This window comes from Otolemur garnettii, unplaced genomic scaffold (assembly GCF_000181295.1).
Source record: "Otolemur garnettii isolate 467f Iridium unplaced genomic scaffold, OtoGar3 scaffold00007, whole genome shotgun sequence".
Taxonomy (NCBI): domain Eukaryota; kingdom Metazoa; phylum Chordata; class Mammalia; order Primates; family Galagidae; genus Otolemur; species Otolemur garnettii.
The window spans coordinates 25,656,583-25,668,468 of record NW_003852402.1 but is presented as its reverse complement, the minus strand read 5'-3'; the positions used below and the strand labels follow the sequence as shown (position 1 = coordinate 25,668,468).

Genomic DNA, 11,886 nt, shown 5'->3' with positions numbered 1-11,886 from the left:
AGTTTTTTTTTTTTTTTTTTGCAGTTTCTGGCCGAGGCTGGTTTGAACCCACCACCTACAGCATATGGGGCCGGTGTCCTACTCCTTTGAGCCACAGGCGCCTCCCTGTTTAAGATTTTTTTTAATGGGAAATCTCACACCAGTGCAAGAGAGACGAGCGATATGAACTTCTGTGTTCTCATCCCAGCTTCAACATTTATCAACATTTTGCAAATCTTGTCTCATCTGTCTTGTCTGGGGTTTTGGTGGGGGGCGTGGTAGCCACTGGAGTTTCTTCAAAGATCCCCAGCCACCATATCTTTTCAGTCATCAGCACTTCGCTATATCTATAGCAGATAAAAATAGTGCCATTATCATGCTCAACAAAATTAACCATAATTCTTAATATAGTTGAAAACCCAGTCCATGTTCTGCTTTCTTTGGGGGCTTCTGAAGGGTCATGGTTACATCTCCTTCCTTATCTACTTCTAAGAGAAATGCAAATAAAATGATAAAAATGTGCACAAGAAAGAGGAACTCAGCCTCAGATAATCCCCAGCCTGGGTAAGGAGCTGCCTGCAGCTGCTCTGATCGTTCACGGAGGGTTGTAGCTCTAGCGAGATTCATGGGCTGTCGCGTGGGGTAACCGACTGTGCTAAGTGTCTGTGTCATCTCTGACTCCTTTCCTTCCCCTTTCTAGGATTCAGGTTAGCCATGTGCTAAATGACACCCATATGAAATTCTCTCTTCCATCGAGCCGGAAAGAAATGAAGGCCGTGTGTATCCAGTTTGATGGTGGGAATTGCTCTTCGGTGGGCCACTTATCCTACATCGCTCTGCCTCACTGTTCCCTCATATCTCCTTCCACTACCTGGATCAGGTAATTTCTGGATTCATGTGATGATATTTTGTCCTCTTTGTGGTTAAGGGCCGTGTGCATAAAGATCATGGATTTCACTCAAATAAATTCAGAAATATACACCATTCTAAATTCCTCTCACCGAGTTCCTCTCAGAATTTACTCCTAGAAAAATGCATGTCTGACAAGCTGGTTGATTCCCATTGTCACAGTGAAGACTACAAGCATATTCTGTTTTTCTCTTTACCATGGCTGCTGGGAAGCTCACAACTAAAATATGTGTTCAATTAAAGTAGCTTTTTCTAGCCTAGGTTTCTTTCTTTTTCTTTTTCTTTTTTTTTCTCATTTTGAGGCAAAGTCTCACTCTGTTGCCCTCTGTAGAGAGCCCAAGTGTCATAGCTCACAGAAACCTCAAACTCTTGGGCTCAAGCAAGCCTCTTGCCTCAGCTTCCCGAGTAGCTGGGACTTCAGGCATGTGCAACTTCGCCTAGCTAAATTATAGGCGTGAGCTACCACACTAGGCACTTGAACTTAAATAAGAATATTGGAAGTTATTCTTTTCTTTTTCTCCTCTTCTTTTTTCCTCTTTCTTTCTTTATTCTTTTTTTAACAAAGCTTGTCTGTAGTTTTATCAAGAGAGTCCTTTGAAAATTAGCTTCATACTGGTAGCTCAAGCGGCTAAGGTACCAGCCACATACACCAGAGCTAGTGGGTTCAAATCTAGCCCAGGCCTGCCAAACAATGACAGCTACAACCAAAAAAAAAAAAAAAATAGCCAGGTGTTGTGGCAGACACCTATAGTCCTAGCTACTTGGGAGGCTGAGGCAAGAGAATCGCTTAAGCCCAGGAGTTGGAGGTTGCTGTGAGCTGTGACGCCATGATACTCTACCCAGGATGATAGCTAGAGGCTCTGTATCAAAAAAAAAAAAAAAAAAGAAAAGAAAAAGAAAATTAGCTTCATACTATGTTAGGTAAAGAAAATATTTTTAGAGTTAAATTCTAAAATCTGAATGTGAATTGAAATTAAACTAGGAAGAACGTGTATTGCAGCACTATTCACAATAGCCAAGATATTAAATTAACCTAAGTGTCTGTCAGTGGATGAATGGATGAAGAAATTGTGGTACATCTATACAATGGAATACTATTCAGCCACAAAAAAGAATGAAACTATGTCATTTGCAACAACATGGATGGAACAGAAGGACATCATGATAAGTGAAATAAAGCACAGAGAGACAAATATTACATATTTTACTCCTATGTGGGAACTAAAAATGTTGGTTTCATAGAGATGAAAAGTAGAATGATTGTTACCAGAGTCTGGGAAGGGGAGGAAAAAAAAAGGGTTGATTAATGGGTACAAAGACTTAGCTAGAAGGAATAAGAATTAGTGTCTGTAACTTAGTAGGGTAACTGTAGTTAATAATAATTTACTCCGTGTTTCAAAATAACTAGAAGAGTGGAATTGGAAGGTTCCTAACACAAAGAAGGGACAGATGCTTGAGGCAATAGATATCCACCAATTACCCTGATTTTATCATGACATTATATGCCTATATAAAAATATCACATTACTGTATAAATATGTATAACTATTACATATCCATGAAATTAAAAAAAAATAATAATTATGTCATAAAAAACAAACCAGAAAGATCAACAACTAGGGAGAGAATTTTTTTTCCCCTTAATATATTAGATTCACCCAGAAGAGTTCATTTTGAAATTTCCATCTCTCACAAAGGGGACATATTTAAAAGATGGATACTACTGGTGCCTCCTGTGGCTCAAGGAGTAAGGTACTGGCCCCATATACTGGAGGTGGCAGGTTCAAACCCAGCCCTGGCCAAAAACGGCAAAAAATAAATAAATAAATAAATAAATAAATAAGATTGACATTTCAATAGTTTGAAATTTCCCAAAGAACTCAAAACAGCTTATTCTAATGGTTATAAAATGAAATATATGAGAAAGAAGCTTTTTTTTTTATTGAATGGTAACTATGTACATTAATGCACTTCTGGGGTACAGCGTGGGGTTTTCACACACAATCCGAAACACTTCCATCAAACTGGTTAACATAGCCTTCATGTCATTTTCTTAGTTATTATTTTAAAACATTCACATTCTACTCTTAGAAAGATTCACTTGTACCCTTGTAAGATAAACCTCAGAAGTGATCCTTCCAATCCCCCCAAAGAAGCTTTTTTTAACAGAGTCTTACTTTATCGCCCTTGGTAGAGTGCTCTGGCGTCACAGCTCACAGCAATCTCCAACTCCTGGGCTTAGGCAATTCTCTTACCTCAGCCTCTCAAGTAGCTGGAACTACAGGCACCCGCCACAACACCCGGCTATTTTTTGTTGTAATTTGGCCAGGACCGGGTTTGAACCTGCCACCCTCAGTATATGGGGCCTGCACTCTACCCACTGAGCCACAGGTGCTGCCCAAGAAAGAAGCTTTTTATCATGAGCAGGAGTGGCACAAAGTGAAGAGTTACTTGTTGGTATCAGAAACCTAGGCTAGTGGCTGGGCGCGGTGGCTCACTCCTGTAATCCGAGCACTCTGGAAGGCTAAGGAGGGTAGATTTCTTGAGCTCAGGAGTTCGAGACCAGCCTGAGCAAGAGCAAGACCCTGTCTTTACTCAAATAGAAAATCTAGCCAGGCATAGTGGTGCACGCCTATAGTCCCAGCTATTCAGGAGGCTGAGGCAAGGGGATTGCTCAACCCCAAGAGTTTGAGGTTGCTGTGAGCTATGATACCTCTGCACTCTGCCCAGGGCAACAGAGTGAGACACTGTCTCAAAAAAAAAAAAAAAAAAGAAGAAAAGAAAAGAAAAAGAAAAAGAAATATATTTCCTCCCAGTCCTGTAGGCTGGAAGTCTGAAGGGGCCTCTCCTCCTTCTGAGGCCTCTCTCCTTGGCTTGCCCATGGCTGTCTTCACCTGGTCTTCCATTTGAATGGTCTGTGTTCTAATCTCTCCTTCTGATTAGGACACCAGGCATATTGGATTAGGGCTCACCCCAAGGACGTCATTTAACCTTAATTACCTCTTTAACCACTCCCATCTCCAAATACAGTCTCCTGAGGTAGTAGGGGCAGGGGCTTCAACATACAGATTTTACAGGAACACTCTTCAGCCCATAGGAATGGAATAGGAAAGATACAAATTGCAAAACCAAAGCTCTAGCATAACACCCACTCCCCTACCCTGGAACTAAGTCCATGCTGTAAATAAAAGCAGACAGTGACGTGGCACTCAGCACGTGCCTGGTGTGTGCATCTGTTCGCCAGGTTATTCCTCACAGCAAATTTAAGAGATTTACTCTTAAATTCTCCCTTATAAAAGAGTCATCCCTTTTGCAGATGAGGGAACTGAGGGTTTGAACAACTTGCCCCAGGCTCCCAGGCAGCCTGTCCTGGGATGTTGTGCTCTGAGCAACCTCAGAATCCTGCTTTAATATAAATTAAGAGACTTTTTATTGCCTTGTCACCTGTGACATTCTGAGCCTGTGTGTCCTGGTTGCTCCTGGGTCACTGTGCCTTGAGTAAGAACATGGCTCTGCAGTCTGGCCATCAGCAGAGCATGCTTTCTTTATTTACTTTTTAGCAATGGCTGTGGGCATGAGGCCAAGTCAGGTCCTCCTCCTTTGGTTAGAGGACTCAGGGTTCAACGTCTTCCCTCTGCCCCACAAATTGGGCAGCTCCTGCCCACCCCCAGTCTTGCCATCAAGGGCACAGCCCACTCTTGGACCTGACGTGCTCAGGCTCTTGTCCCCTAGAATGAGTACCTGGTGACCTAGTGAGGGCACTGAGAGCTGTGGCCTGCTGTTTATTTCACTCCCAGTGACCGCTTTGCTATTATGTGATTATGCGCTGAGACTACCTGAAATCATTTGGCTTACCTTTGGTGAGATCGAACGTAGCTGTTATTTATGTGGTTAACCAGACAGGAACATATCCTTTTAATGTCATTTATAATTTTACCTTGTCCAAAGTGTTCCCTGTCTCCCTAAATAAAATATAATTGGTAGGTTAGGAGTTTGATTCTGAAAATTGTTAGATTGAAGCATCTTCATATAGATTAAACAGCAATCAAACGAAATTCTGTTTGGTGAAACCTTTTCAAGGTACAGCTGCTGATCTGATTATAGTTGCCAATGTAACGTAACAAAATTCATATTCCATTAAAGAATTTGGGCATTTTCCTAGAATTAAAATAAGATCTGACCTGAATTTTCATACTTATGCATCTTGAAAACCATGGATTTGCGGCCAGTATCCTGAAAAGGCTTCTAAAATTGTCTTGCATTTGAAATTAAAATTAGTTAATTTGCTCTCAAACATAACTGTGTTTAATAGTAAATGTGAATAAATTGATAGCTTCGTTCATACATGCAAATTCCAGTGCGTTTAGGATGAAACGCTTATTGTTGCTTTTTCTTTTCTCCCTTGCAGCGGTGGTCAAAATATAATCATCAAGGGCAGAAATTTTGATGTAATTGACAGCTTAATCATTTCACATGAGTTAAAAGGAAACATGAATGTAAGTCTTCAGCTGCTTTTTAAGAATAATTCTTTTCGAGGATGAGTTCGTTTTCATCACGCTATACTATCATGTTTGGGAGTATTTTTTATTTCTATAACTTGGGTATCTATATGAATTTTTACCTGTTGTATGCGAGATCCTGTCTGTGGTTGAACAGACATCATAAAACCTACACTCGTAGTTGAATATTTCTAATTGTGGCACAGAAGCAGCAGAATCGCACTTGGTGTGACAAGGCCTGCCATGTTCTCCTTGTGTGACGTGTGGCAAGCCACTTTAATGAGACAATGCTTATGAATAGGTGTGAAAATGCCTCGTGAATGGCTAAGGTGTGATGGAAAGAAGAATAGCGTTTCTGTGAAGAGTGGGTGGTGGCGCTTCCAATGCTGTGAGAGGTTAGGTGACTTGCAAAAGTCCCAGACCCTTGTCAAAGGCTTCTCCTCCTGTCTCGCTGTCTGACCCAATTTGGCCCCAACCATCTAATCCCACCTTCTCTTTCGTTTCATCTCCCCACGGTGGAAATTGTAGATGTCTAGTCCCCACCCACTGCCCAGGTCTTGAGATGGAAGCTTCCGAAGCCAGGAATGAGAGAGGAGTTGAGGGATTTCAGAGCCCAGTTGGGTCTCTGAGCGCTCTTCTTCCTGAATGCTCTTCCCCATTCCATCTTCCCCTTTCTCCATTTCTTTGAAGACAGATGTGAGGGCAGCGGCCTTTCTGAGGCCCTGCCTAACCACTTCCTGCCACACGGGGCAGATCTCAGGTGGCTGCAGACCTCATCCCCCCTGGGGCCCAGTGTGGGCTCAGGCCCAAATTCAGGAGGCTGCCTGCTTCATCATCCTTACACTCCTGTTATGGACTTATCTGCCTGCCAGCATATTTCAGAGCCGGTGCCAGTATCTGCTCTGTAGGAATACTGGGATACTTTCTGCTATTATTTCGGCAGGTTGCAAACATGTGCAGTCGAGTGATTCTTATACGTTGACCCTTGGGCCAGAGGCACGGCCTGCGTTTGTCCGTGAACTTGCCCTCCCTCCCACGTGCTATTTCCAAATCAACTAGAATTGATTGAGCACCTACTGTGGACAAAATGTCTCGCTGGGTGTAGGCACAAGGTCCCATTGCCTTCATGGGGGAAGATGGCAAGTCCACACTGGGATTGAAAGGCAACCGTACAGGGTGTCCTCAAGCTCTGGGTCCTCTGGTTCCTTTCCAGCTCAGAAATCCTGTGAGTCCAAGAAGGTACCATGTGTTTCCACATGGAATGAATATTTTTACAGCATGGGGCCGAATAAAGGTCAGACTGAAAACTCCACCCTTAATTCTGCAGGCAGCAGGGAGCTGTTGAAAATCTTCGAGCAGGAGTGACATAGGTCTAGGGGTGCTTTCTGCTATTATTTCGGCAGTGGCTGCTACACAGGTGCTTTGGGAGAGGCAGGAACTGAAGAAAGGCCTACAGAGGTGCCCGTGATAACGTCCAGGTGTATTTGACCTTCCAGGCTGACAGCAGGTGCGCTGGGCTGTGGTTAACAGCGCAGGTCTCAAGGGATTTGTCCTTAGAGGGAGAGTGGGGGCCACACCATGGGAATGAGAGCACAAAGGAAGAAGGAAAGGGCACCTAGGATGGAATCTGGTGGAAAAGCTTCATTTGTTTTTTTCTGTTTGTTTGTTTTTGGTTTTTTTTTGAGACAGAGTCTCACTCTGCTGCCCTGGGTAAGAGTGTTATGCCATCATAGCTCACAGCTTAAGTAATCCTCTAGCCTCAGCCTCTTGAGTAGCTAGGACTACAGCCACTCGCCACAATGCTTAGCTAATTTTTTTTTTTTGCAGTTTTTGGCCAGGGCTGGGTTTGAACCTGCCACCTCTGGTATATGGGGCCAGCGCCCTACTCCTTTGAGCCACAGGTGCTGCCCCCTGGCTAATTTTTAGAGATGGGGGGTCTCACTCTTGCTCAGGCTGGTCTTGAACTCCTGAGCTCAAGCAACACACCCACCTCAGTCTCCTAAAGTGCTGGGATTACAGGCATGAGCCACTGTGAGGAGCCCTAAAAGCTTCATTTCAAGAAATTAAAGGAAGGCATCTGAGAAGCTGCTCAGATATTAGAGAAAAAGAGTATCTCAGATCATGGTACTTGGTCACTAGTTTTGAAATAGAGAGTCCTGAGGTTATAAAAAAGTCAGGATGATCCTGTTTTGAGTAATCCTTCTTGAAGGCGTCTGCAGCAAAAGTCAGCCTGCTCGCAGTTAAGGCTGCCAGAGAAGTGGAGGCAGCTGGGGTAGTGGTTTTCCTCCCATCACCAGAGGCACGAGTAGGGGGAGACTGGGGCCTGCAGTTCGGGAAGATGTTATGGTAGAAGGGAGGTTGCGCTTGCCCAAGTCTCAGCTGTTCGTATCAGATTTCCCACCTGTCTTCCTGTCCTCTTCAGAAACTCCAATATCGGGTGCCTGGAGCAGGGGATGGTGGGGGAGAATAGTTCTTCACACCTGATGAATTTCTTTTTACGAGTTATAATTGCTCTTCTTCAAAATGTTTGCCAGCCTGCCTTAACCCACAAATTCCTCTGCCTGCCTCTCCGTACCCTTGAAAGGGACTGTACGTTTTTGTTGGATTTTTTTTCTTCTTAAAGTAAACCCGTGAATCAGGCCATCTTTCCTGCATTGTTTCCGGTTTCCATGCTCTTCATTTCACAGGGGACACATTGTCCCTTTTACGGTTGTTTTCTCCTGTTTTCTGTTACGCCTGAAAAGCCTTTTCCCCCTTGCGGTTGGTGACTTCTGCTAAAGCCCTACAGAAGGTTCCCAACAAAGATCGAGTCTGCCAGCAGCAAGCAGGTCAGGGGCCGGCCCTTGTTGAGGGGGGGGGCTCTCCTCTTCCCTTCTCGTGGTTTCCTAGGACTCTCACGGGCCGACTCCAAGGACACCTAAGCCCCTTGGGTGTAAGACTTCCCCTTTCTGTAGCCTACTTCCTTCTGCATAATCTCTTTTCCCATTACACAACCTTTGAAACTGCAGTCATCATCACCGATCGCATTAATGATGACATTACCATGCACACACTGAGTGCTTACTCTGTGCCTGGTACTATCCTAAGTAATTGTATGTGCATACTCGCCTTTAATTTAACCCTCCTTTAATTTATCCCTCGTTTAATCCAATGAGCTGTCTCTCATTTCATGTAACTTCATGTCATGAGGTATGTCGTATTGCTGACCCATTTTACAGATGAGAAAACAGAAGCAATGAGAAGTTGCCCAGGTCACATAGCTCACAGAGACCAGACCTGAGTTTCACAAGTGAAATGCTCTTAACATGCTCTTTTCTTCTCTCCCAGGTCTCTGAATACTGTATGGCTACCGAGTGCAGGTTTTTGGCCCCCAGTCTGAAGATCTCCAAAGTGCGCACGAATGTCACTGTGAAGCTCAGAGTACAAGAGGCCCACCTCGACTGTGGATCCTTGCAGTATCTTGAGGACCCCAAGTTTACAGGGTACCGTGTAGAATCGGAAGTGGACAAAGAATTGGAAGTAAAAATTCAAGTATGTTTCTCTTTTGGGGGGTGGGTGGGAAGTTCCCTTGCCCCTTTGCCTGGAAAGGTGTGCTTTGCTTGTGAGTTTCCATGGCTTTGCTTGTGAGTTTCCATGGCTTTGCTTGTGAGTTTCCATGTCCGCCCTGATTTCTTCATCTTCATCGTGTTCTTCACAGAAAGAAAATGATAACTTCAACATTTCCAAGAAAGACATTGAAATTACTCTCTTCCACGGGGAAAATGAACAATTAAACTGCAGCTTTGAAGACATCACTAGAAACCAAGATCTTACCACCATCCTTTGCAAAATTACCAATATCACGACTGCAAGCACCATCGCCTCTTCTTCAAAGAAAGTTCGTGTAAGTCAGCTGGAAGTCCTGCCTGCTGCCTTTACCTGATTTTTGGTGATTCCTTGGCTAAACCAGAGGCCAGAGTGGAATCTTTTATGGATCTTCCAATCTTCACTTTAAACAGAAGATCAACAAAGCTGGTACTATGAGCCCAAGCATAATATCTCTAAAATAGCTGGCACATTCCAGCCATATGCTTGTTTGAATGTCAAAGCATTCAACGCACCATTGTCTATAATCCTAATGAGTCTTGATAGCTTTTGTTCTAGCTATACATTTAGAATGTAGCATCTGCAAACAAGATCTCTAGACCCATTGCTGAGTGAGCTGCATTCCTTTCTCAAATACGGAGGTGACATGACTTAGCAGAAACCCCAAATGAGGGCCTCTTTGGCACACGCAGTGTAGCCTTAGACTCTGATGGAGAACAGTTCATTTCTGGGTTGTGGGCCGCTCCCTTCCCTGTGAAGTCATACTTCCGGAATTAATCCTTCCCCAGACATGTTTGGAAGGCCCATCGCTGGTATATTTATGTCTCACAATAAAAACGTGAGGCCATTGAGAAGGAAAACGTATTAGAAGTCACCCTTTTTATTGTTCATGCCATATGAGGCTCTGTACAGCCCATATTAAAAAATGCTTTATGATCTATGGTCGTGAATAATTGAATAAGGGACAGGAACAAAGCTATCAGACCAGAAGGCAAAACCAAACGGGTGTTCATGTCCGGATGGCACCAGATCACCGCTGTGTGGCCTTATGTAGGTCACTAGACCTCCCTGAGCCTCCCTCTGTCCGTCTATATGGCAAAGGGGGTGATACTAGACATAAAATCAAGCCCAACAACTAAACCCACCAGTGAGCTCCCCTGTTAGTTGAGAAGAGCAAATGCTAGCGTTCTGAGCCTTTCACAACTCACTGTGATGAGGACACAGAAGAGAAAAAAGCAGAAAGAAGCATCTGCCTATGGAGGTAAAAAGAGTGAAGGAAATAAATGTTTTAAAATGTGTTCGACGGTAGCAGTTGTGATGGAGAAAAATGGAGCAGGGAAGAGAAGAGGTGTGCGGGGGAGGCAGTGCTGCGGGTTTTGCAGTGGTGGGCAGGAAAGGCCTGCCTGTGGGCGAGCCGTGGGCAGTGTACTCCAGGCAGAGGGAATGGGGGCTGTGAAGGTCTCAAGGTAGGAGCCTGCGTGGGGTGTTTAGGGAGTAGCAAGGAGGCCAGTATGGCTGGAGTAGAAAAAGCAAACGAGAATATTTGGAGGAGGTTAGAGAATTAATGGGGAGAGGAGATTATTAGGACCTTGTGGGTCATAGTAAAGCTTGGCTTGTGTGCTTGGGAAGCCAGAGGAAAGTTCTGAGCAGGGTGTCACGAGCTGACTCACTGGGGTGCTACAGTGCATTTAATCTTCATGACAGCCTCCCAAGGGGCTCTGTCAATGTCCTATCTCTGAGATGAGGAGAGAGAGGACCAGATGGTTGAGTGCCCAGCTCAAGATGGTACATCTGGGAAGGACAGCAGGTGGCAAAGCTGGGGTGGAGAACTTAGGCCGTCTGGATCCAGAATCTGCTCTAGCCACTTTGCTCAAATGCCTCCATGGGGGCAGAGTGGTTCTAAGGACTGAACTGTATCTTAACACTTGTATGTACAGCAATGGGAAAATAAGGCTTGATGTTGAGCTATTCCCTGTACAAGGTTTTATGAAATTTTTATAACCAAAAAAAAAAAAAAATGCCCAAACTGGAAAAAGTCCTCAGCGATCATCCAGTCAACATTATCAAACCGGTTTTTTTGCCAAAAAAAAAAATGCTTTATTCAAAATAAAAGAAAAACATAAGTCACATTGTTTCCTTGGAATAAAGGGTAGGGAGCTTCTTATCCATAGGTTACCACCTCTTTATTGTCTCCACTTCTGCAATTTAGAATTCCCCGTTCAAGCTGGGAGTAGTGGCTCACCCCTGTAATCCTAGCACTCTGGGAAGCCAAGGCAGGTGGATCGCCTGAGTTCAGGAATTTGAGACCAGCCTAAGCAAGAGTGAAAGAAACTCCCATCTCTACTAAAAATAGAAAAACTAGCCAGGCATTGTGGCAGAGCCCTGTAGTCCCAGCTACTTGGGAAGTTGAGGCGAGAGGATGGCTTAAGCCAAAGAGTTTGAGGTTGCTGTGAGCTGTGATGCCACAGCACTTTGCCCAGGGTGACAGAGTGAGACTCTGTCTCAAAAAAAAAAAAAAAAAAAAAATTCCAGTTTAAAGAGGGCCAAAGTGTAGAATATATAGGCCTAGCCCAGTGCATCTCAACTGACGTATCAGGAAACTAAGGCACAATGACTGTCCTTGACTTGCTTAAGGGTGCACAGTTATTCTGCCCAGAGATGGGCCTTGAACTCCCCTCTTCTTTTGTATCTTGAAACCACATGGAGGAAGAAATTACGTACATCAGTATAGTACCCGAATGAACTGCACCTAAGACATTCTTTGTCCCATTAGGTCAAGCTGGGAAACTTGGAGCTCTACGTGGAGCAGGAATCAGTTCCTTCCACTTGGTATTTTCTGATTGTGCTTCCCGTCTTGCTAGTGATTGTCATTGTTGGTAAGTGCCCTGTTTAATTTTGTCAGAGAAATTATTCC

The 11,886-nt window shown here is 44.1% G+C and overlaps 1 protein-coding gene across 1 annotated transcript in view; it reads left to right on the top strand.

The window, feature by feature from the left end:
• The window catches only part of PLXNC1 (plexin C1), a gene marked incomplete at its 5' end in the record, with an annotated part of 149,276 nt that overhangs the window by 82,874 nt on the left and 54,516 nt on the right, over window positions 1-11,886 (top strand). Inside the window, 5 exons of the mRNA XM_012814153.2 lie at window positions 680-859; window positions 5,297-5,384; window positions 8,715-8,918; window positions 9,085-9,270; window positions 11,746-11,848. Coding sequence (XP_012669607.1) covers window positions 680-859; window positions 5,297-5,384; window positions 8,715-8,918; window positions 9,085-9,270; window positions 11,746-11,848 — 761 coding nt within the window. The remainder of the gene's footprint in view (window positions 1-679; window positions 860-5,296; window positions 5,385-8,714; window positions 8,919-9,084; window positions 9,271-11,745; window positions 11,849-11,886) is intronic.